Below are 25,119 nucleotides of genomic sequence, written 5' to 3'. Positions count from 1 at the left end.
TTGATGCCAATTCTTCCTCAAACTGATCTGCACATTCACTGCATTCTCAAGCAAAATTCCAGCAGGCAAAAGACCTAGGATTGCCAAAACAATTTTTGAAAAAGAACATACAGAGTAGGAGGTTTATACTATCTGACTTCAAGACTTACTACGGAAAAAAAGTTTACTTTGACTCTTACTTTACACATATTATCTCACCAAAAGTACCTCAAAGTGAATTCTAAAAGGTAAAGGTAGGAGCTAAATCTATTAACACTTCTATTAAAAACATTTTAAAAAAATTGTAACTGTGGGTCAGGCAAAGATTTGTTAAACAGAACACAAAAAGCAAAAGACATTAAAAGGAAAAAATTGTAAAGTAAACTTTATTTAAATAAAAAACTTGGGCTTCCCTGGTGGCGCAGTGGTTAAGAATCCTCCTGCCAATGCAGGGGACACAGGTTCAATCAATCCCTGGTCCAGGAAGATCCCACATGCTGCAGAGCAACTAAGCCCGTGAGCCACAACTACTGAGCCTGTGCTCTAGAGCCTGAGAGCCACAACTACTGAGCCCACATGCCACAACTATTGAAGCCCGCGTGCCTAGAGCCCATGCTCCGCAACAAGAGAAGCCACTGCAATGAGAAGCCCGCACACCTCAACGAAGAGTAGTAGCCTCTGCTCACGGCAACTAGAGAAAGATGGCACGCAGCAACGAAGACCCCATGCAGCCAAAAAAAAAAAAAACAACAGTGTATATGTGTCAATTGCAATCTCCCTAAAAAAAATAAATAAATAAAACAAAAAATAAAAAACTTGTTCTTTGAAAAATACTGTTAAGAAAATAAGGCAAGCCACAGACTGGGAGAAAATATTTGCAAGACATATCTGACAAAGGACTTGTATCCAGAATATATAAAAAACTTTATTACTTGATAATAAGACAATTAAAAAGAAAAAGGAACAATTTGAGCAGATACTTCACCAAAGAAGATATAAGAATGGTCAATAAGATTATGAAAAGAATGCTCAATATCACTAGTCATTAGGGAAATTCAAGTTAAAATGAGATACTACTATACATGTATAAGCATGGCTGGCATTGGTAAGAGTATGGAACAGCTGGAACATTCACACTTATTACCATATGACCCAGCAATACCACTGCTAGGTATTTATCCAGGAAAAATGAAAACATATATCCACACAAAGACCTGTACATGAATATTCACAGGCGCTTTAGTCAAAAAAGATAAAACTGGAAACAACCCCCAGTTCCACCAACTGGTGAAAGTGTAAACAAATCACGGTATAAGCATCGACGGAGTACTACTCAGTAAAACAGAACAGACTGCTGAAACGTCTCAAAGCGTTATGCTAAGTGAAAGAAACCAAATGCAAAAGACTCCATACTACGTGATTTCATTTACGAAACATTATAGAAAAGGTATGATTATAATGGCAAAGACAGTTTTCTTATTCCATATGGATGAGTTTTCCCAGCAAAATTCCCTAGGGCCTCCAGTGTTGAAGCTGACCACTGAACAGATGTGCAACAGCCTCCACTCACTCTACATCAAACATCTGCCAACACGAGAGTTTTTACCCACTGCTAAATAGAACACTCTCTTGTTGGACACAAAGTACACTGCTGTCTCAGGATCGAGCTGGGGAACTCAGATTTCTTACCTATTCTTGTTAAACTGAATTGCAAAGTCTGTCATGTGCTGCAAAGCTTTGTTGGTGAAGTTCATTTCCATATAGATGTGCCCTTGGCGGTGAGTAAATGTTCCCGAAATCTCCAGGCCCTTAGCCTTTACTGCAGGCAGCCAGACCTGAAACACAGTATAAAGCCCAATGAAACCAGACAGGACGCTTCTGAATAAAGATGAAATTAAGATTTCACTTCCTTAGGCAACTAAGGTGATTTTTATACCATAAATACCAAGCCAAATGCAAAAGGCTCTGGATAAAGTCATATTTGCTGAATTTTGAGATCATTCTCAACTATTTAAGAACCAAAAAGAACCCACCAAAAATCAAAAAAAACAAACAAAAAAACCCCAAGCAAACAAAACAAAAACCCAACCCAAAACCAAAGCCAAAAACAAACAAACAAAGAAAAACAAACCCCAAAATAGTCTATGGGTAACCATGGCGAAAGGAGAAATTCCAATGAGCATAACATGGGGTTTCTTTGGTTAGTAGCTTTGGTAAAAGGCTTAAAAGGGCAAAAAACTGATCTAATGAAAATCGCATGTTTACAATATTTGAAGACTTTTAAAAATCATTACCAAATTCCTTATCAGTAATCTGTTAAGGGCAAGGACCATGTCTTACGTATATTTTTAACTCTCATTATAGTCTCTGGGAAATAGTAAGTATTCAGATGTCGTTTAAGTAATCTGAATGCCTATTTTCTCTATATAATTCATTCGTGACCCACCTCTGGCCCCAGAATCTGTGATACTCCTGGAGTGTACCAGTTTACATATATATATATATATATATATATATATATATATATAAACCAACAGGAATTCATGAACTGTCCTGACTAAAGACAGAATACCCATTAGTCAGTGGGTGGCTAGTAAACATGAGAATATACTCAACCACATTACAGGAAAAAAAGGAAAAAGAAAAGAAGAAAATGACACTATTTAATAGTACAAGATACTATTTTTCATCTATCAGAGGGTCAAAAATTCAAAAAGTCAGTAATACTCAGTGAAGGAGAATATAAGGAATCTGGCAATATTACATTCTGCTTTGGAGAACACAATTTGATGTCACCTTTTTGGAGGGTAAGCTGATAATGTCTTATTTTAAAAAAATAATTTATTGTTTTATTTTTGTCTGCGTTGGGTCTTAGTTGCAGCACACAGGAACTTCGTTGCGACAAGCAGGATCTTTTTGTTGCTGCACAGGCTCTTCGCTGTGGCACGTGGGCTTCTGTCTAGTTGTGGTGTGTTGATCTCTCTCTCGTTGTGGAGCACAGGCTCCAGAGCGCATGGGCTCTGTAGTTTGTGGCACATGGGCTCTCTAGTTGAGGTGCGCGGGCTCAGTAGTCGTTGCATGCAGGCTCAGTAGCTGTGGTGCGTGGGATTAGCTGCCCGGTGGCATATGGGATCTTAGTTCCCCAACCAAGGATCGAACCTACGACCCATGCATTGGAAGGCGAATTCTTTACCACCGGACCACCGGGGAAGTCCCTGTAATGTCTTTTTCTTTTTTGCGGTACGAGGGCCTCTCACTGCTGTGGCCTCTCCCACTGCGGAGCACAGGCTCCGGACGTGCAGGCTCAGAGGCCATGGCTCACGGGCCTAGCGGCTCCACGGCATGTGGGATCCCCCCGGACCGGGGCACGAACCCGTGTCCCCTGCATCGGCAGGCGGACTCTCAACCACTGCTCCACCAGGGAAGCCCCTGTAATGTCTATTTTTAATGCTTAAATGATCAAGCACATTCCAAGTTTATCCTATAGATATGCTTACAAAAATATACCATGATACACATAAACAAGAATGTTCATGGTAACATCATAATAACAAAAAAGGGGGTGGGGATAGGACTAGATGAATAACCTAAATGTCCATCACCAGGAGAAAAATTAAATACGTTGTGGCACACATCAATAAAGTGGATACAGCCATTCAAAAGACTGTGGTAGAGAAAAAACAAGGTGCAAAACAGTATATCCCACTGACAGTATTTAAAGGATACAAACATACAGGTATATGCATGATCTTTCTTTCTTCTGAGAGGACACAGAAAAAGTTAATAGTGACTACTTATGGGGAAGTGGGGACAGAGGGAAACTTAATTTTCCACCTGATCTTTCTACATTATTTAAATTTGTCATTTCTAGGTATTACTGTAATGTTAGTAAACAAGTACGTTGCATAATCTCTTAATCAATTAAAAGTCTGTGGGGATAATATCCAATGCAGTAACCTTACAACAAAGCTACTAAGCTGTGCCAAAACACTATAGCTCAGTTTTGAATCATATTTCTGGTTACTCTACATAATGGGTGTGTACACAAAGACAAGACTCCTGGGATGGACAACTGGTTTACTATCTGCAGCAGAGATCCCCCACACTGAGCTGGTTGAGCAGGCAGAGAATTCAGAAAGCAACCAGGCACGCTGCCCCTCAGAAAGGCAAAATTAAAAGAAACCTAGCTTAGCCTGGAAGGCACTATTCCCAAGGGCCGAAATATGCTTCATTGACAGGGAGTTTCCCCTTCCCCTTTTGAATTTTAATCTGAGCATGACATCAAGTGAGGCTGAGACTAGAGGGACACCAATGACACTAACCTAAATCAAAACTCTAAAAAGGTGTAGTAAAATGCATGAAAACCAAATCTGGGCAATAGCACTCTAGAATCCATATGCAGTACCAATGGAAAAAGGAGAGTGGAAAGAATGCAAAGTAAAATGTTACTTCTCTATTATGTCTTTCTCCTCCTGCTGTTGCTCTGTATATCACATCTACACTAGACTGACTCCAGTGTTGACAAGCTAGGCAATATTTCTAAACTAGAGAACAAATACTAAATGCTTAGTATTTCCAATTTTAAGTCTAATTATACAAATGGTTAATAAGGATGCTATGGTGCTTCCTATTGCTAGGTTTAAGGCCGCCTTTCATCCTCCTCGTAAATCCTCTAGAGAAAGAGCCCCAACCTTGGATTTATTATCAGTGAGAGTAACACAAATGTCAGATGCTAAATAATTCAGGTCCTGTCCACTAAGAAAGTGTTGTTTTACTTACAGCCTTAGGAGCCACATATCCACCAGGTGCCATGCCTATCCCCGTGGAGAGTTCAAATAGGTCATTCAGACCACTGCTGACCACAGCAGGAGTAGGTGAAGGAGCAAAGGTTGCAGGCACTGATGATGGGATGAAGGACTGTCCCACCTGCAGGGAATAAAAGGGAAGGGGAGCAGGGAGATCAGGAAGAATTCATTAATAGTCCTTAAAATGTTGCTATATATTTTAATAGTATTGATAAATCAATAAGAACACACCATAATTCCAATATTCTTAGGCGTTTAATTCGTATATTCTTTGTCCTTCAAATCATCATGGTTATTTTTCATCATTGAAAAGATACACACACTCTTTAGAAGTTCTATCAAGAGAGTCATCAGTAGGATCAGGAACACAGTGATCCAAAGTTTTTTATGTTTGTTTCCAATTTTAGCTTCCATGATTCTGTGCAAAAGGCCTACAGGTACCCTAATGAAGGGGGAATCTGTTTCTATAGGAAGAAGGAGAAGCATCCAACTTAGACAGCAGTTCCATTTCCACTTGGGCCCAGGCAAGTCTTACTTCCGCATTTAGGCATAAATATCTAGTAGGAAACTCTCCTGGGGGAGATGGATACTCACACCCCCCTAACTCACGTACGAGGAGAGTCTCACTCTGAGTCCAGCTGACGCTCAAGCTCTTTCTAGACGACAGAAAAGAGTATTCTCTCGTCAAGATGGGAGGTTCCATTTCCTTTAGCCCTTTAATGTCAGGAAGACAAAGAACTCTGTAGACACCAGAGCGCCAATCCCTAAAGAGACCCCTACACCACATGTGGTGTATGGTCCCAAAGAATCCAAGTAACCCTACGCTACTTTCTACTCTTCATACACTGCTACAGAGGTTCTGGTGTACAGGGCTAGATAGCAGCAGTGGCTGGTCTGAGAACGTGTGCATAGGAAAGGCATCAAACAGGGGGCAGTGCATCCCACGGTGAAAAAAACCGATGGCACTTACTGCCGGACTTCCTCCAATGCCCCCGCCAAGGTCACTGCCAAGCTGAAAGAGAGAAAGGAGAGAGAGGAGAGAAAGGTAGAGTTCATTTAGCTAAGTACTAGATGCCCATACAGAATCTGTAAATTGCTCTACCAAGTTGCGGGGAATACATGCTATTCAACTTGACTCCCAAAGCCTAAAGAAATTCTAGATTGCAAAGAAATATAACCTAGGGGAACTGAGTAGGGGAAGTGATGGTGTGTGGGAGTTTTGAGAAAACGTGGAAAGAAGACGGAGCTGGGACATCTCAGGGATGTTTCAGATCCAATCTTTCCACTGGGGTACATAGGCACAAACCCAAACAGGATTTAAAGAGTTTACATATTCCAAGAAGCTATATCTCTAAGTCATAATGTCCTGAATATGTTTTATTTTTTCTTTAAAAGGAAATTTAAGGGGAGGAAAAAAAAGAAAAACTAAAAATATGTTTTGAACTACAAAACTTGCCGCCCCACTGAGTAAGTGGGAACCAAACCAGTAATGAGCTGCAATTTCAAGCTTCAAAAATTATAGCTTGAACAAGAGTGATTTTTAGAGTTTAGAACTCTCCTAAGAAAGCAAACGGCTGGGTTAGGAAGATATCCTATCTGGGTAGGAAATGCGAAGGCATGCAATTCCTCAAATCTCTCCCACAGTCAATACAGCTACGCAGAAATGCTGTGATTTATCTGGAGTAGATCATTTAAAAGGATGCTAACTATTGGAGAATTAGACTAATGCAATTAGCTAGGTGACAGGAAAATAATTCCACATGGTCTTACTTCTGCCTCTTTTTCCCGTCAGGGCTCTGATATAATTCACCCTGAATTCCAGGACAAAAGCATTAAAGAAGAACTGAAGCTGAAAATAGCTAGCATGAAGAAACATAAAACACACATATCCACAACTAATGGTGCTGTTCAGAAAGCAAACAATACGCTTTTGTGCTACGATTCTATACTGCTACTTCCCTAGTTCTCACTGTGCATCTAACATTCCCCTCTGAATCACCAAATGCCTTGTATGCTTTACAAAACACTGTTTCCTTTATTGTCTGTCATTTAGTGGTAGAAACTTGGAGAGCTCTAGGCTGTGGTTGTGTTAAAAAAAACAACAACAACTGTATTTGTCTTCAGGATTTGAGAGAGGGGATTTATTACCTTCTCAATGGACAGATAAATAAAACTGGGTTGCCAAAATCTCAAAAATAATATATATACTGAAAAATAATGGGACTTATTTCCACCACGACAGAACAAAAACCCCAGGCGTTTCATAACTGGCATAAATAAGCATGTTCTGCACTAAGCTACAGAACACTCCAAACCTCAAAGAACCAACATTTGCAAAGTCTGGTTCCTGAAGACTATTTACTGGTTGGACGTGGGGCGAGAAATCACAGGCATACAGATAAAAAGGTCATCACAACCAAGAATTCGAGTAACTGGAAAAGAATGACAGCAAACAGAAAAGATATTACACACCTACCTTCTCCCTGTTTCTAGAATAACACACATCCATAGCATGACATCTGAAAAGCATGAGATTCCTTTTATTCAAACACACACTCACATTTGCTGGACATAAGGTACTATGGGGACTATAAAGATGCCGGGCAATGAGGGGAAAACAATAGATGAACAAGATCCAGGCTTTGCAAACTGGCAAAAAAACAAAACACGAATGCAAAAACCATACAGAATATACTAAAGCAAAAAAAGAAAGTTCTGAATAGAAGAGCCTCCTTTTGGCTGAAGGATAATGAAAAGAAGCTTCAAAGACATGGTAGTGTGAAATTATAGAATGCAAAAATGGGGGAGGTTATTTCTCAAATAGCCTGAACAAAGGTTAAGAAGTAGGAATAAAAGCATGATCAAGAAGGATGAGTAGGGACTTCCCTGGTGGTCCAGTGGCTAAGACTCCATGCTCCCAATGCAGGGGATCCAGGTTCGATCCCTGGTCAGGGACTAGATCCCGCATGCTGCAACTAAGAGTTTGCATGCCGCAACTAAGAGTTTGCATGCCGCAACTAAAGATCTCGCACACCACAACTAAAAGATTCCCTCATGCCGCAACGAAGATCCCACATGCCACAATGAAGATCCCGCATGCGGCAATGAAGATCCTGTGTAGCCAAATAAATAAATAAATAAATACTTTTTTAAAAAAAAAAAGGAAGAAGGAGTAGTAGCCTAATTAGACTGGAGCACAGGGTAGATATGTGTTAAAAAAAAAGTCAAAGAAAATAAGTTTGCAAAGGCAAACTGATTATGGTTAAGTCTTCAGTTTTCAATTCCTCCATCACAAAAACCTGGAGGTTTCTTAGAGTAAGATTCAATCTTTCTAAGATTACTAATAACTACTTCAATTGTGTTCTATTAACTATGGTTTTCAACCTTAGATACACAATGGAATAAATCACCTGCGTGTGTATAACTGTGGGGAGGAGGGGGATTTTTAGAAGTACTGATGCCCGAGTCTCAATCCCAGCCATGGTGATTTAATTGTTCTGAGTTGTAGCCTGGACATCAGAATTTTAAAAAGCTGCCCTAGTGATTCTAATGTACAGACAAGGTTGAAAATCACTGCCTTAGAGAATTAACTATGATCTGGAATCAGACAAGAATATATGCTCAGGAATTACTTTGGCACTAACTCCTGGATTGAAAAGGAAGCTAGAACTTAAGAAGAAAGAAAACCCCATTTATTTATTTTTAATAAATAAATAAATAAATAAATAAATTTTTGGCTGCGTTGGGTCTTCGTTGTGGTGCGCAGGCTTCTCATTGTGGTGGCTCCTCTTGTTATGGAGCACGGGCTCTAGGCACACGGGCTCTAGACACACAGGCTTCAGTAGTTGTGGCTCACGGGCTCTAGAGCCCAGGCTCAGTAGTTGTGGTACATGGGCTTAGTTGCTCTGCGGTATGTGGGATCTTCCCAGGCCAGGGCTCGAACCTGTGTCCCCTGCATTGGCAGGAGGATTCTTAACCACTGTGCCACCAGGGAAGTCCAAGAAAAACCCTTTCTAAGGAAGGGTATGATGCAGAATGTCTCACTTGTCCTGATGCTGGTTTTGATTTAGTTTTATGACTTTCTGATGGGCTTACACATCCTCCCCCCAGCCACTCTCCTCCCTTCTGGCCTATGTCACAACTGAAGCTTGAAAGAGATGGAATTCTTTATGGGCCTTGTTGGCACTCGACGGCAAGAAAGAAAAAACACACTGGAAGAGAAATGACAGTATTATCAAATATGCTACATTCAATAAAAGGCATTGAGAAAAGGCACTCACTAGTGGTGTTATTTCCAAAGGAAATAAAGCCCATTTATAGCCCTTATTTTCTTAGATTTCATTCTTATTATACATGAGTATTATATGAATATTATCTTAGCTGGACAGGATCTAAATGTACTCCCACCCCCTCCCCCCCACCATGCTGCTTGTCAATTTTATTCAAAAACATGTAAGAGAAACTAAAAAGTAATTCTGATACTCCTTTGTTTATGTTCAGCTTATCAAATACAACTCAGCTGCAACCCACAATCAAGAACTCTTGATCTTACAGAGACAGAATCCAAAGGGTGTTAGAGACATGCAGCCAGAAATATAAAGGTTCACATAACTGTGCTATGTCCAGAGAGCAAAAGGAAAGGACAATTTCAATATGTTTTCTAACTAGCAGAACTATAGCTTACTCAGACTTTATTCAGCATCTTTCCTTTTGACTGAAAAGTTTCTAAGGGAGGTTATCATCTTCCTCTCTGAAAATATGACACAGGTGACAGCACAGTGTTGGGCAAGAGTAACTAACAGGGAGATGTCAGCAAGGATGGGAGCCAATTCCCCAGTAAGGGCCTCTCCTATCTACAGGGACAAGCAGGATGATGCAGATATTAATCGAGGAGGGGGCGGGGAAGGCAAGAAAGCTTAACAAAACACAGCAATGTCGTTGTCATGTTGGCCTGAACTAGCCACTAACCATTTCAGTTCAGTTGCTGATATCATCTGGAGTCAGACAAGATTCATCTGTTTGGTAATACTTACTAATCAGGTAGGGTACAAAATCAGTCAAACTGGACTAGTAAAATTTCAGTGATATCTATTATCCAGTAAGCTGGGAGAGGTGAGTGAAAAGTGCCAGAGGCATAAGGCATGGCTTTAATCTCAATCTTAGGTGTCAAAATACTGTGTACGTTTTAAGTGTCTTTTGGAGCTGTCCATTTCCCGTTAATCCCAGGACTGCCTTAATGAGGCCGCTATTTTCTCCATGAAGGAAATAATGTCAACTACAGACCAACTAAATCAGGATATAGGAAGATGAAGGAGAGGTGCCAATTTCAGGAAAAGAACACTTCAAATGCTGAAAACTGAGCAGAATTTTCCTACAGGTCCATAGCTGATACCCAAGTCTAAAATTTTTGCTAGTGGTAAAGATTCCCCAGCCCCCAATCTAAATCACATTAAACGGCACTAAGAATAACATTAACATTTCGCTACTGCCACAGAGTGGGTGCTTTATCATGCCTGAAGAAGTGCTGAAATAGGTTCAGTTCATGTTGAACTAGGGAGATGTGTCGCTGCACTGTTCATTCAGTAATTGGATGGAAAGTAGTGATTTCATGGTGACTTATTTTATGGGCTAAGGGAATTTCAGCACGGTTGCATGAGCTCTGCTGCAGAACCAGGTTGAGTCAAAAGTTTGAGAGCTGAGTCTGCATACCAAAAGGAAATACCTTCATCCAATGGCAACATGCTACAAAAGCAGAAGTACAGAGAAAGAACTCAAGACTGAGGTTCTGTAAGGGACCAAGTCTGCCTGACTCCAAGAAAAGGAAAAGCCTTGACATGGCCACCAAGCAGACCGAAAACAAAACAAGAACAACAACAACAAAAAACCCTACATGGGATTTCCCTGGTGGTGCAGTGGTTAAGAACCCGCCTGCCAATGCAGGGGACATGGGTTCAATCCCTGGTCCGGGAAGATCCCACATGCCACGGAGCAACTAAGCGCGTGTGCCACAACTACTGAGCCTGCGCTCTACAGCCCGCGAGCTACAACTACTGAGCCCAAGTGCCACAACTACTGAAGCCCGCACGCCTGGAGCCCGTGCTCCGCAACAAGAGAAGCCACCGCAGTGAAAAGCCCGTGTAGCACAACGAAGAGTAGCCCCCACTCGCCACAACTAGAGAAAGTCCCTGCGCAGCAACAAAGACCCAATGCAGCCAAAAATAAATAAACAAATAAAAATAAAATTAAATGCAAAAACCCAACCCCCCCACAAATGTTCACAATCACTGCTCTGGGTTAGCTAGCCCCTTTGAGGTCCATCTGACCAGTCTAAAATATACCTGTCTGCTTCTGAAACTGGAGCTGAGTATCTGAAGACATTCTCTTAATTAGAGGTGTAGATCTTAAGCTCACACATTTCTTTGCTCCTGTCTAGAATTATCACCTCCTTTATTTGACACTTTCCAGAACTGATTTAATTGAAGGGAGTCTAAGGAATGCTTCAGGTCATATAGCTCTGCTAGTTAGGAGTCAAAACAGAATGATGTAAAAATAGTACACAATGATTCCGATCACAAACAAAACTTATACCAAAATCCTACTGGTGTCAGAAACATCAGTCTGTGTTTTTCCTATTAGCTTTTAGATTTTAGAAGGCACACACTATCTTCTAGGTAAAAGTATGGTTTTCCAACTGCTGGGCTACAAATTTTAATTTAATCTTCAAAAAGCTATTTAGAAAAGCACCATAAAATATAACTAATCAAATTGGTGAAAAGAATAGGTAACCATGCAAAAGCTATTAGACAAACTCATGGTGAGAATAGACTTCATGTGGAATAGCATAAATGAGTTGAGATCATACAAAATCATCAGAAGACTCCTTAACTTGAAGGGAAAAAAGTCTTACATCAATGGAAAAATAGGGAGATATAATAGATTACTTCCTGAGATGGGACAGGGAATAGAATGTGACAGAAAGTCCTTAGAATGGCCACTGTTGGTCTCTTAGGTCAGATATAACTCAATGTTCAAGGCAGTAAAAATTCACAGGAGAAGCTCTGCATCCTGTCTCATTTTCCTTTGCAGTAATTACTACCTATGTACTTGTTTGTCATTCGTCTCCCCTCACTAGAATGTATGTTTGTAAGGACTCACCACAACTATATTCCCAGTACATAGAATAGAGCCTGACAAGGAATAAGCACTCAAATATTTACTGAGTGAATGCATTTCCATATAAGCACCACTATGGCAGTATTATTTCTTGGGGAGACAATTTGGAAATGAATTTTATTGCTGAAAATTATCACAAAATGGACAGAAGGCTGACAAAATTGTTTTCCCAACTGACTTAGAGCACCATATCTGCATCAACACTGCCAACACATATGAATACAACCAATTAGGGGAAAAAGTGACCCCACCCCCTCCGTTCCCACCCCAAGGCCAAAGATCTTTCTAGAAAGGAAATGTATTGTCTGAGTGGTTTTGATTGCCAGTTTTCAGCACAAGAATGTCCTGTGCATCATTTATTTGCCTTGAAAGTACTTGCTTTATATCACAATTCACCACCAAATAGATGGGAACACAGGATTTTGTGGCTCTAACTGAAAGCAATCTTATTCCTTTTGCTGCGAGACAGATGTGTAAACTTATCCAATCCCTCTCCTCATTAATGAATAAACTTCTAAAGTCTTTCTCAAACTTTCAAGTGCCTCCTAATGATAAGCTAGCCCAAACTCACACACAGGGCATCTGGGAGGTATAGCATGGAGAGGCCTAGGGCAAACAAGCCTTGTGTTTTATCTTAAACATTCATGCAATTTTACATTCTAAGCTGTAATACAGTGTGTTTACATTCCTTACCATCAAGTAAGACTGACACTGCAAGATGATGAACCAGGTTTATCCTGCAGCTTCAAATGCACCCTGTACTCTGCTGTGTACTCCAGAGACTGTGTACCCTAGTCTGAGAAGGACCAAAGTTAAGTGAGACTGAATTCTATTCTGGAAAATGACAATAACAAAAAAACTGGAGGAATCACAGGACAGTGGAAAACTGCGTATAAACTTTAAAGTTTTGAAGAAGTCTGGGTTCAAAATCCTGACTCTGAGTCTTACTTGCTATGCAACCTTCAGTTTTTTTGTAAAATGGGACCCAATGCCAATTACCTTGCAGACTTATTTTGAGGATTAGGAATTATAAAAGTTCTAGCACAGAGACTGGCACAGAAATAGGCACTCAGTATTTGGTAATTATTCCCAACACTGCCTGAGGCCAGCCTTCACTAAATCTATGCATTGATAAAAAAGACAGTGGTTACAAGAGCCACTGAAGAATTTACCAGGCAAAATTAGGCTACAACTTACAAAACTGTCTTCACAAGACTACCAACTCTAAAAGTTAAGCTCTTAAATCACAGCAACTCTTTTCCAGAGGAAGAGATATGAAGATGCAAAACTAGTATGTACAATGGATTTCCCACGGGCTAAAAAAACCCTCAAAATCATTACTACAATAGTTCATGAGCTGAAATATCTGGAAGGTAAAAACCTGTAAGAAACAGGGTAGGAGGTTCTGAAAAACATACACTGGAGTCAGGAGAAGGCAGTTTCTCCTCTCTTCTACTCCATCCTAGCTGGGCACACTGAAGCACATATCTCTGGCAGGAAACCCTTCGTCAGCACACAGAAAGGGCACTCTGGATAATGCTTCCTTTCTATTCTTGATGCACAATAGCACCATTTTTCTAAATAGAATAATGCACAGCACCTTGGATAAACAGAAGGCCGTAATTTAGCCAAGGCCTGACAGTCTGTTGACAGTCTGAAAGTAATGGCAACAAATAACTGAGATTCAATTATTACTCTAGCGATCCTCAGCGATGTCAGACTCATTAGCAGATGGTATATCTTTATAACATGTATGCAAGATTTACATACTGGCTGCCGGGTCACCTCTCACACTACACCAAACCAGAAGGATCTGCACCACCGTCAGAAATGTCACACTACCCAAGATGAGCAGTTTCTTAGATTTGGTAGCAGGGGCGTAAAAAGACACCTGTACTGCTTCTAAAACAAAGAAACAAAAACCCCAATAACATTTAAATAGTATACTATATTGCTCTATACACAGATCAGAGTTTCATTACCTGAATTCATTCCACATCAAGGTGACAGTTAAGTTTACACTAACGGGAGAAGGAAACTATCTACATTTAGGCAAAAGAGAATACACTAAAGGGCAAGCGAAAACTAAGGAGGAAAGTGAAGAGTACGTAGGAAATCCATTTTGATTTGAGTTTTGTGATGAAGAAGCAACATTTTTACAAATCTGAAGCTCTGCCTACATCAGTGATTTTCAAAGGTACCTGTCTCCAAAAACAAACAAAAAACCAAACAACGAAAAACACCATCTAAGAGTCACCTGGGAATAGTGTGCACGTGTGTGTGTGTTTTTTACATCATAGCAATATACCTACTTCACTCTCTTTGGTTCAAGAATCACAGTTGTTATATATGAGTCACGATTATTGATGGAAGAAGGCTGGAGCCTTCAGGTAGCTTGTGACAAATAATAATAATGAATAAATAAATTGATAAGTATTTCCTGAATGACAGTTCTAGAAAAGTCACAGTTCACTAAATCTCAAAACTTCACAAGTGCAATGATGAAAGAGGGCAAACAAGATCTAATGGGAGGGTCACCAGGATGTGAAAATGGAAGAGTAATATTATCCTCTAGTGAATATCAAGTTTTAAAACAGAGGAACAGAAAATGGGTAGATAATCCAAAATACAAGACAATTTTCAGTCTCCAGTTATGGAACATGAACAAGGGTGAGAAGAACCCTGGGAATGAGCAACTAAATCTAAATCGGTCAAATTCAACTCTTGGTCAATTTCTGGTAGGCTGGATCACCTAACAGCAAATCACAACAGGAAAATGTCCTGGGGTCAGGGGGTGAGGGTGTGGAGGGGTAGGAGGCAGAACAAAGGTAAAGTCAGAGAGGTCTGTTTTGTAGGAGGTGCCAGGGGCTCACCAAAATATAATTCTTCTGTGGAAATCACTGCCTTGGTTTAAAGATCAATTTTGTAACATCTTTACCTAACTTCACCTGGAGCTTCATTTGGCTCAATATTCTCAGTCTTGGCTGCAAAATTAAAATAACTTCGATTTTTAAAAAAAAATACCAATGTCTAAGGTCCTGTCTCCCAGAAATTCCATTTAATTGCTCTAGGGTTGGGTCCAAACGCTGACAATATATATTTTTAAATACCAGTTATGCAGCTAGAGTTGAGAACCACAAAGCTTGAAATAAAAGGTTAGTAGCTGCCACGCTTCATTAGCAGCACACCACTGACCTCTATGGGTAAGGTTCTGTTAGAAACCAGTGATAAAAGCAGCAAAAACGCTGCTGAGAGCTGTTCTGAGATGAACACCACGTAACCTAAGTGCTGCTTGCCAGACAATCACATAACTCTAATCCAGGCCATATTTTAAATGGGGACCTGGGTCAAATTCTACCACACCCAGCAACATTCTTCTTCCTAGAGAGTGAAAGACAGACCTTTAACAAAATAATTTCAAGAGTTTCTTGCCCTCTCTCAATCTGAGGCAGAGTAGGAGCCCTCTTTCCAGGAGTGTGTTTACTACTGAAGCCAAGAGAAAAAGGCATCTGGGTTTACCAACAGCTATTCAAACACTAAAGTGAACTGGTTCACAGTGATCACAGATACTCTATGTCTTTACTATGCAAAATGTGGTCTACAGACCTCGGTGTTTGTTAGAAATGCAAACTCCTAGGTCTCACCCCAGAGCAACAAGAATCTGTCTTGTTCAAGATCTCCAGTTGATTTATGTACACATTAGCTTGAGAAGCACTGCTGTAAGGCAACAATTCATTCAAGAAACAGCACTATCTGTATAGACTAAGTAAAAACTTTGAGAACGATTTTCCTCTTTAAATTAGATAATTTACGTAAGAACAATAAAAGCATTTTAAAACTGGCATAGACTACTGCTGCCACAGAAACTCGTCATTCACACAGCCAGATTTAGGCCTCTTCCTTGTGATATTCTCTTAAAAGGAATCTTGGTTCTTTGAGTGATATATATTTAACTACATACAGATCCAAAGCAAAAAGAAGGGCTTTTACTCCTCATTTTGATTTCTGGGACATATTTATATCACAGAATAAGCTGAAGAAACCTGCATGTAAACACTTTCTGGGGCTATAACGCCAATTATACCATTTTAAATCCCAAAGTCAGAATAAGCTAAAATTTAGAGTTACACAGAAACATTACTGGGCCTACCTAGCAAAGGCTGTATAATATTTTGAAATCCAATTATAAAAACAATTTATTCTCCACCCCAAAGAGAATATCCTTTGCAAAAAAAGAAAATGAAAAAAGGCCCATGTGTGACTTGGGCTACTACAATCTGAGAAAGTTCTAATTGTTTTTCTATCTGATGTAAACTTGCCAGAATTCTGACACATGACTGGATTAGCTGTGTAAAATATAAGGAGAAAACTCACTAGTTTTAAGGGCCAGCAAGAGCTGATACAAAGCCAAATGGAAATAACATGTTTCTTTCCCTTCCATGCTAAAGTGGGTTAAGAAACAAGACGACAGAATCCTGGGCCAGTCAACATCAAAATATAGAGCCTCTTTCTCCCCTCCATCCTTCAAACTTAATTTCTTTGTCTTCTTAGGTTCAGCAAGTCCACTATGTCGTAAACCACTAGGGAAATAAGCAGGGTTGGTAAGGCATAACCGTGGGGAGGATGTAACATTTAACTTGTAGCTCATGTGTCAACAGAATAGGATGAGCTATTTCAGTGTTTATAAGGGATTTCTGAGAGTCTCCATGAATATTTCAATATTCATTTGTCAGTCTCCTGAGTCTATAAAGGAGGTTATACAGCAACGCAGGATATCACACGAGGAAGCTATTCAGTCAACTCTATTCATTAGAGATATGAAAATGAAAAGCAAATGCTTTTATTCCCAAGGAAGACAAAAGCAGTGCTCATTTGTGTCACCATTAGCTAGAGTCCAGAGCTTGGTCAGTGTATAGACTCTGGAAGCAGTGACTTCCATTAGTAAAATGCATCACCCACAAAGATATGACGGTAACCCTATCTCCTTAGGCTCTCTGTCAGCCAAAAGTAAATGTACCTGTACCAGCTGGCATAAATCCCAGACATAATACTGCTCGTAAAGTAGAAGAGAAAATGCCAGTGTATGAAGCAGAAAGTAAGGTCGTTTTGTTTATGTAATCTCTAAGACATATGTATTTTTGTATCTATGGCATTGCCTTCCAATTTCTGATGCTGGGAAATAAATCAGTTTGTTGGGCATATTTATAGTCATCAGGTTGATGAACAACTTATTTTCAAGTGTTCAGCTAAAAAAGCCCCTCTAATTCCACCACAGTTAAGTATCTAATTTGCAGGGAGCCGTGTGATGAGACCTGCTATTTTTCTGGCCTTCTCTACACAGATGGAAGGTCATCCTTAATATTTCTCATTTATCTTTTACAGCAACAGTAACTAATTGGCTTCCACTGGTGGCACATATTCACAGATACTCTGGACATTGGAGCCTTTTAGAATTAGAATCCTGGAAGCTAATTAAATTGGAAGTATGACAGGGTGGAGTGGGGGGGTGTGGATGGAAAAGGGGAAAAAAGAACCAATCAAGAAGTACTTCTCAACTATAAGTAAGATACATTTAAAATAAAAACACAAATGGCTCCAATGAACCTTTTGGAATTAGACAAGGCATAAGCCAACAAAATACAAAAAAGGCAAAAGTCTGAAAGCCTCAAAATAGGATGATCACTATGAGGTCATCTGAACGATGTTCAGGTCAGAAGGGGAATTACAGGGGCTATCCAGAGTTAAGCAGCAGGAGCAATAATAAGCTCTGGAAAGGTGACTAGGTTGGTTAAACATCAAAAGTTCCATTCAGAGGCAGGACAACAAAATAATCATGTACACTTGTAGACATATCCCATACCAATGATGAACAGTATCAATTACATCTCTAGAAAAAATAATCCTGTCCTTTATCAAAGGACATTGCTCTGCTCGTCAAGGAAAGGTCTAGTTCTAAAAAGCAGAATAATTTAAAGTTCTTCAGCATATCAAGAATTAAAAATAACCCCAGAAATTTAAAAATAAAAAGAATTTAAATATCCAAAAGAAAGAAGAAAGATGCTTACCAGACTATCTAGTCCTCCTCCCAAGAGATCCACTGCTCCCATCTGCATGGAGGATACCTGTGGCACATTGACTGGGGGACCAAGGTCAAGGTTTAAAAGATCCCCCAGAAGGTCACCTTGAGAGGGGATAACCTGAGGCTGTTCCAGGTTGGTGGCAGTGGTGGTGCCAACAGGGCTGTCACCCGCATCAGTGCTGCAAGTCACACACAGAAAGAGGGGAAAAGAGAAAAGTCAGTTTCACCCGGGACATAGTAACAAGGCAATGAGGTGAAGGTCAGATATACAAAAACAGGAGGGGGAAAAAACTCTTATACTATATAACTTCATCAGTCAATCAATTTTAATTGAGCACCTACTCTATAAGGGAGCACTGTAATGAGAACTCTGGGGAAATACATCTTTTTTTTTTTTTAAAAAAAGGAAATATATTTCCTGTCCTCAAATAACTTATACTCAAACAAACAAAAAACCAGCATTCACAAAACAAGTGAAAAGCACACTCACTGTGTAAAAGCAGAAATGAGTATTGTGTGTCTGCACACTGACAGGATACAGATGAGAAGCAAAACAGAACCAGGTGGGGCTGATCCCAAAAGACTCTGAGAATGGTTTTATGGCTAGATTTTCAAAAACAGCGTAGTTATGAGGAACTACCAGGGAGAGACCTTCAGAAAAAGAAAGGATAGCTTGTGCAAAGGCACAGAAATGAACAATTTGACTTTAGGGGTGGTGAAAAAATTATACTGGCAGGAGCAGACACTGTAATTGATAAGATTTGGGGGAAGTGAAGATGAGGGAAATACAACTCTGAAAACAGGTCTGGAGAGTTAATTTTTTATGATAGGCAATGTACAATCACTTTTATTTGATGAACAAAGAACTAAAATGAACATTTAGAGGAACATTACCCAAGCAGCTGTGTGTATAATGGACTGAAGTTGGTAGAATGGACATGAAGATGAGCTAAGAGTGACCTAAACCGTTACTGCCACAACACTGTAAAAATAAAAACGAAGTGGTGAGTTCCAAGAGATGTTAAATGGACTAGGCAGGGGGAAATGATCTTAATAGATGGTGCTGGGTCAACTGAATAGCTGCATGGGACAAAAATGAGCCTTGACTCCTACACCTCACAACATAAACAAAAATTAGAGATAAATCAGACATAAACGTGAAGGGGAAAACCAAGAGGATTTCTATGACCTTGGAGAAGACAAAAGTTTCTACAAAAAGCTCTAACCAGGGCTTCCCTGGTGGCGCAGTGGTTGAGAGTCCGCCTGCCGATGCACAGGACATGGGTTCGTGCCCTGGTCCGGGAAGATCCCACATGCCGCGGAGCGGCTGGGCCCATGAGCCATGGCCGCTAAGCCCGCGCATCCGGAGCCTGTGCTCCGCAACTGGAGAGGCCACAACAGTGAGAGGCCCACGTACCGCAAAAAAAAAAAAAAAAAAAAAAAGTTCTAACCATAAAAGAAAAAAAGTGATGAGCTGGATTTCACTAAAATTAAGAACATTTCTTCTTCAAATGACACCATTAAGAGAAAGTGAGAAAAGGTATTCTCCACAGACTGGGAGAAGTTTGCAAAATATCCATCTGACAAAATACCTGTATCCAAATTATATATAATTCCTACAAATCATTCAATCGTTACATAAAGAATTCCTACAAAGATGATAACTCATTAAAAAATAAGGAAAAGATCAGGCATGACACAAAAGAGGATATACTAGCAGTCTATAAACATGAAAAGGTACTTCCATCTTTACTCATCAGGAAAATGCAAATTAAAACTATAAGACACCACTACAAATCAACCAGAATGGCTAAAATTAAAATGATTGACAATACCAAGTGCTGCTAAGGATGTGGATCACCTAGAACTCTTATACATTTCTGGAAGGAGTGTGCACTGGTACAATCACTTGGGAAAACTGGCAGTATCTCCTATAGCTAAATATACATCTATTCTATAACCCAGCAATTCCACGAAGTGTATACACAAGAGAAATGAGTATATAGGTCTACCAACAGAAATATATACGAATATTCGCAGCAGCTTTCTCCATAAGAGCCCCAAACTGGAAACAACCCAAAGATACATCAACAGCAGATATAAATAAATTGTGGCATATGCAGCAATGGGATACTATGCACTAATAAATAGGAACACGCAACTGATAACACGGCATTAGAATAATCTCAGATATTATACTGTGCAAAAAAGCTAGAAACAGAAGAGCAAATGCTGTATGGTTCCATTTACATGATGTTCAGAAGAGGCAAAACTAATCTACAGTGATAGAAATCAAAACAGTGGTTATCTCTGGAGGGTGGATATAACAGCAAAATGGCATGAGGAGTCTTCTGGGGTGCTGGAAATATCCTATATCTGATCAGAGTGGCAGTTATATGAGCGCATGCACACGTAAAAATCTATTGAGCTATACACTAAAGATTAGTGCACTAATACTAAGATTATTATAAATGACATATTCATTTAAAAAGTGAAAAAAAACAATGAAAATTTCAGGCTCAGATGGCTTCACTGTGAATTATTCCAAACATTTAAGCAAAAAGTAAAACCAGGGCTTCCCTGGTGGCGCAGTGGTTGAGAGTCTGCCTGCCGATGCAGGGGACACGGGTTCGTGCCCCGGTCTGGGAAGATCCCACATGCTGTGGAGAGGCTGGGCCCGTGAGTCATGGCCGCTGAGCCTGCGCGTCCAGAGCCTGTGCTCCGCAACGGGAGAGGCCACAACAGTGAGAGGCCCACGTACCGCCAAAAAAAAAAAAAAAAAGTAAAACCAATCTTAGATAAACTTTAAAGTAGAATAGAGAATGACAATTGAAAAAATCTGAAAGTATTTCAGTTTTATTGAATGTTAAGGAATTACCCCTAATTTTGGCTTGATAATATATTGTGATTTTTTTTTAAGTCCTTATCTTTGAGAGATACCAAGTTAAGTACTCATTGGTGAAGTGATATGAGGTCTGGAATTTAATTTAAAATACTCCAGCTCCCTCAAAAAAAAAAATGTGTGGGGGTGATAAATGAAACAAGATTGGCAAAATACTGATGACTGTTGAAACTGAGTGATGAGTAAACGTGTTTGTTATACCATTCTATCTTGTATGTTTCCTAAGATTTATATAATTTTTTAAAAACTAAACGACGACTATAAAAATTCCATTAATAAACAAATGCTTTCTTAAAAAACGAAAACCCTACGTAGGTTCTGACAACACTTGAACAAAGAAGAATGAAGAATCAAACTCAGAAAAAACAAAAACGAAGAAGTGAAAGACTAGTGTTGCTCCTTATAAGAGGAATCTGGAGGGATGATGGGGAAAATAATATGCTGCTTTCAGTTCTGTTAAGTTTCAAGTGAGAAAAACAAGTAGGGAAGACCAACAGACAGCTAAGGAAAAGGGACTGGCAGTCAGAGTTACAGAAGTAAACTTGGGAAGAAATTCACACACATGCCTCAGGTGAAATGAGCAGAGTAACTCGGGGGTGCTGTGCTAAGAGCAGGGCGTCTTTAACAGAATATATCAGTGGTAACTGCCTAAGGGAATACATAGAGAAGGTTCAGAATGAGCCTTGTGATACAACCCGAGAAGAGAAGGAACACAAAACTGCAAAGATTAAAAAACAATCTAAAAAAAAGAGGGCTTAGGAGGAAAAAGTGTCAAGGAAGCCAAAAGGAGACCTATCTAGATTGGGGAGAGGGTGGGTACAAATAAAGCCAAAAATTAATAAGGAAGTCAAAAGGGGAAACAATTTCATATACACCTAGCAAGAAATATATGAAATCTCCATAAGGGGTATCCTCTGCCCGTGAAATTCTATCATCTCTCAACATGTACCATTTGGGAAATGTGACAAAACACATGGATTTATCAGCACCTTTAAATAGAAGGCAGAAAAGGCACATATTTTCCTCCACTCTAATAGACAGGTAAGAGTATTATGAGAAGACAAAAGTGAGTTAGATGAAAAGAAATAAATGATCTTACAGTTTCTACAAATTAAGAACATGATAAATCGTTATTATGTATTTTTTCTAAACTGAAGACACAAGAAAATAACATGAAAATCTTTCCCCATTGTGAAGGCATGGGAAATAACTGCATAAAACTGTCATCCAAGCAGTATTTTTAAAAGGTGAGATATTTCCAAGTTAGACGACTATTTACCATCTCATGCCCACAGAGCAGCTGACAAGTATAGTAAGCAATACTCAACTAAAAGGCACTTTTCCCTTTCCCAAGTGATTTTAAAAGACCTCATGAAGTAAAGCATTTTTAAGCCTCTAAGGTTTTATGGTGCAAACGTATTTCATGTCAGAGGCATATCACTTATTACCCTTAGGACGCAGAAGCTAGGTGATGTCAGTACTCTTACAGACATGCCATTTGCAGCAACATACCCATATTTATTTCAAAGGGGATTTTTCTGCACTTGTGTTTCTTTTTTAAAAACAGGGCTTCCCTGGTGGCGCAGTGGTTGAGAGTCCGCCTGCCGATGCAGGGGACACAGGTTCGTGCCCTGGTCTGGGAAGGTCCCACGTGCCGCGAAGTGGCTGGACCCGTGAGCCATGGCCGCTGAGCCTGCGCGTCCGGAGCCTGTGCTCCGCAACGGGAGAGGCCACAGCAGTGAGAGGCCCGCGTAGCGCAAAAAAACAAAACAAAAACACAAAACAAGCACAAATGGACAAAAAAGTCATCCAAAAAGAAACCACATAAGGAATTGTGAAGGTAACAAATTGAAGGCTATTAATCTGATAAAGACCTTATGTAAAAGACTGTGCTTCTTTTTACATATTGGTTCTCTCTTTGTGTTCTAGGAAGAGGTGTTTTTGTTTGTTGATTTGTTTCACTTTCCCCATCCCATCTGAGGGTCAAAGTTATCAGGAGAAAGGTAATTTAAATGGCAAACAACAGAAAGTCCATATCTATTTATCAAAACTTGAAGCACAGACTGGGAGATGTACTTAGAAGTTAAATGGTCATATCTAGTGAATGTTAAATATGCTTGCCCACGAGGTCAAACACCCTGTAACGAGGCCTGATCCTCATGAAACCACAAGTTTCCTTTGGGTGAAAATCACAGCACTGCCCTAAAACCAAAGATTCAACGCAAGGGCTAATGAAAGATTAATAATCATTTTCTTGGGTACTGCCCTTTTCTTTTTGTTTATCTGTGCCCATAGTCTGTCAAAACAGAGCTACAGTATTGTAAACGTTGACTACACTAATTTGTAAAGCAATAAATCCTACACTCTGGCTATTCATGAACCACTGAAACAGCAATATATATTACACAATATGAGACACTCAGATATGGTGCAAGTGCAGATACTCTAACCACTCAGAGATCAAATTCTACTTAGATTTGAGGTTTATTATAATTAATGAAGGGAGATTCTGAAAAGATTCCAAGATACCCATTATAAGAGTTTATTAGAGTACTGCCACTCCCAAATTAAAATTTTAGGGTTATCTACAAAGCAAGAGTTCCATGTTACCTGACAGTCTGTTCATAATAGCATTTCCTTACTGATATGGAGCAATTTATTTTGGTAAAAAAGGTACAGGCAACTGAACAACTATGTCTACACAGAACCTAGGCTGCTCTTATAAAACACTCCTGCAAACATTATTTCATTAACAGCTAGCTTTACAGCATAAGAGAAGCAGTGTCTGCTGACTTCATCCATAAGCTTGAACCAAAGTTACAGTAAAGGATAAAAATAGCTAAATGTATACATGGGCGGACCTCATTTTATTGCACTTTGCAGATATTGCAGTCTTTACAAATTCAAAGTTTGTGGCAACCCTGCATTGTCAGATGATGATAAGCATTTTTTAGCAATACAGTATTTTTTTTTTTTTTTTTTTTGCGGTACGCGGGCCTCTCACTGTTGTGGCTTCTCCCATTGCGGAGCATAGGCTCCGGACGTGCAGGCTCAGCGGCCATGGCTCACGGGCCCAGCCGCTCCGCGGCATGTGGGATCCTCCCAGACCAGGGCACGAACCCGTGTCCCCTGCATCGGCAGGTGGACTCTCAACCACTGCACCACCAGGGAAGCCCCAGCAATACAGTATTTTTAAATTAAGGTATGTAGACTATTTTTTTAGACATAATACTATTGCACATTTAATAGACTACAGTATAGTATAGACATAACTTTTATATGCACTGAAAACACAACAACAAAAGAATTCATGACACTTCATCGCAGTGGTCTGGAACTGAAGTGCACTATCTCTGTGGTACGCCTGTACAGGCTTTTTACCAAGTTTTCAACTCTGGGAAAATTTCTAGCCTCATCTTTCTGGAAACTTTAGCAACTTTCAAACTTTATCCATTTAGAAAATCTTCACCACAATTTTCTAAAGGCACAACCTTACCTACCCTGAGATTAGAACACAGAGGGGCCTTTTAACCCATTGTTTGTGTGTGGTCACTAGTATTCAGATGAAGCCTCCAGGGCAGTAGAGTAGGTTTGCCAAATGCATAGCAAATTTTTCTAGGCTATAAAAGCTTGAGGAAGACCAACTTCGTCTAAACAGAGAATCACTTCTCACTCAAACCTAGTTTACCTGCTTACCTCCCATGATGTACTGGCAAGTGTTTGCGATGGATTCCATGACTTCCTTCCACAAAAGCATTGGGCGGCTTATGGTACACTGAGGCCAAAGAACCAATGTGGCAGATGAGCTCATCCAACAGAGTTGGCTCAATAAGATCTGTCTCCTCAGAGATCAGTGGCTTCTCGGACAAGACTACTTCTTTGGCTGTGACAGGATCAGTTGAGAGAAGGCGCCAATAAATATAGCCCCGGTCTCGAAGGTCAGGATTATCAGAATCCTAATGAAAAGACAATGGCAAGAAGGTTTAAATGTAACCTTTCTCCATACAGAAAGCCAAACTGCTGGATTTATTATCAAGGCAATGCTGAAGTGATTTACACAGAGCTGGCCGTTAAGAAGATATTTAGACTCAATATATTGTTAATAGTCATAATTCTGTAATCTCTAATGTTTCCAAGAATTTAAATATAAATTGAAGTGGGTTAGTTCTAAGACTCAAATT

At 39.8% G+C, this 25,119-nt stretch overlaps 1 protein-coding gene across 7 annotated transcripts in view; it reads right to left on the bottom strand.

The window, feature by feature from the left end:
• AP2B1 (adaptor related protein complex 2 subunit beta 1) overlaps positions 1–25,119 on the bottom strand; it is a 122,562-nt gene that overhangs the window by 39,503 nt on the left and 57,940 nt on the right. For 5 of the 7 annotated variants that reach the window (XM_049702268.1, XM_049702262.1, XM_049702263.1 and 2 more), the window contains 5 exons: positions 24,635–24,894; positions 18,023–18,215; positions 5,755–5,796; positions 4,759–4,905; positions 1,669–1,814 (listed from right to left, as the gene is read on the bottom strand). In XM_049702268.1, coding sequence (XP_049558225.1) covers positions 1,669–1,814; positions 4,759–4,905; positions 5,755–5,796; positions 18,023–18,215; positions 24,635–24,894 — 788 coding nt within the window. The remainder of the gene's footprint in view (positions 1–1,668; positions 1,815–4,758; positions 4,906–5,754; positions 5,797–18,022; positions 18,216–24,634; positions 24,895–25,119) is intronic. The other 2 variants (XM_049702265.1, XM_049702269.1) reach the window with 2 other exon arrangements.

The sequence above is a fragment of the Orcinus orca genome, chromosome 19, assembly GCF_937001465.1.
Source record: "Orcinus orca chromosome 19, mOrcOrc1.1, whole genome shotgun sequence".
NCBI lineage: Eukaryota > Metazoa > Chordata > Mammalia > Artiodactyla > Delphinidae > Orcinus > Orcinus orca.
Note: the sequence above shows the minus strand (reverse complement) of the source record. Positions and strands in the feature narration are given on the sequence as shown.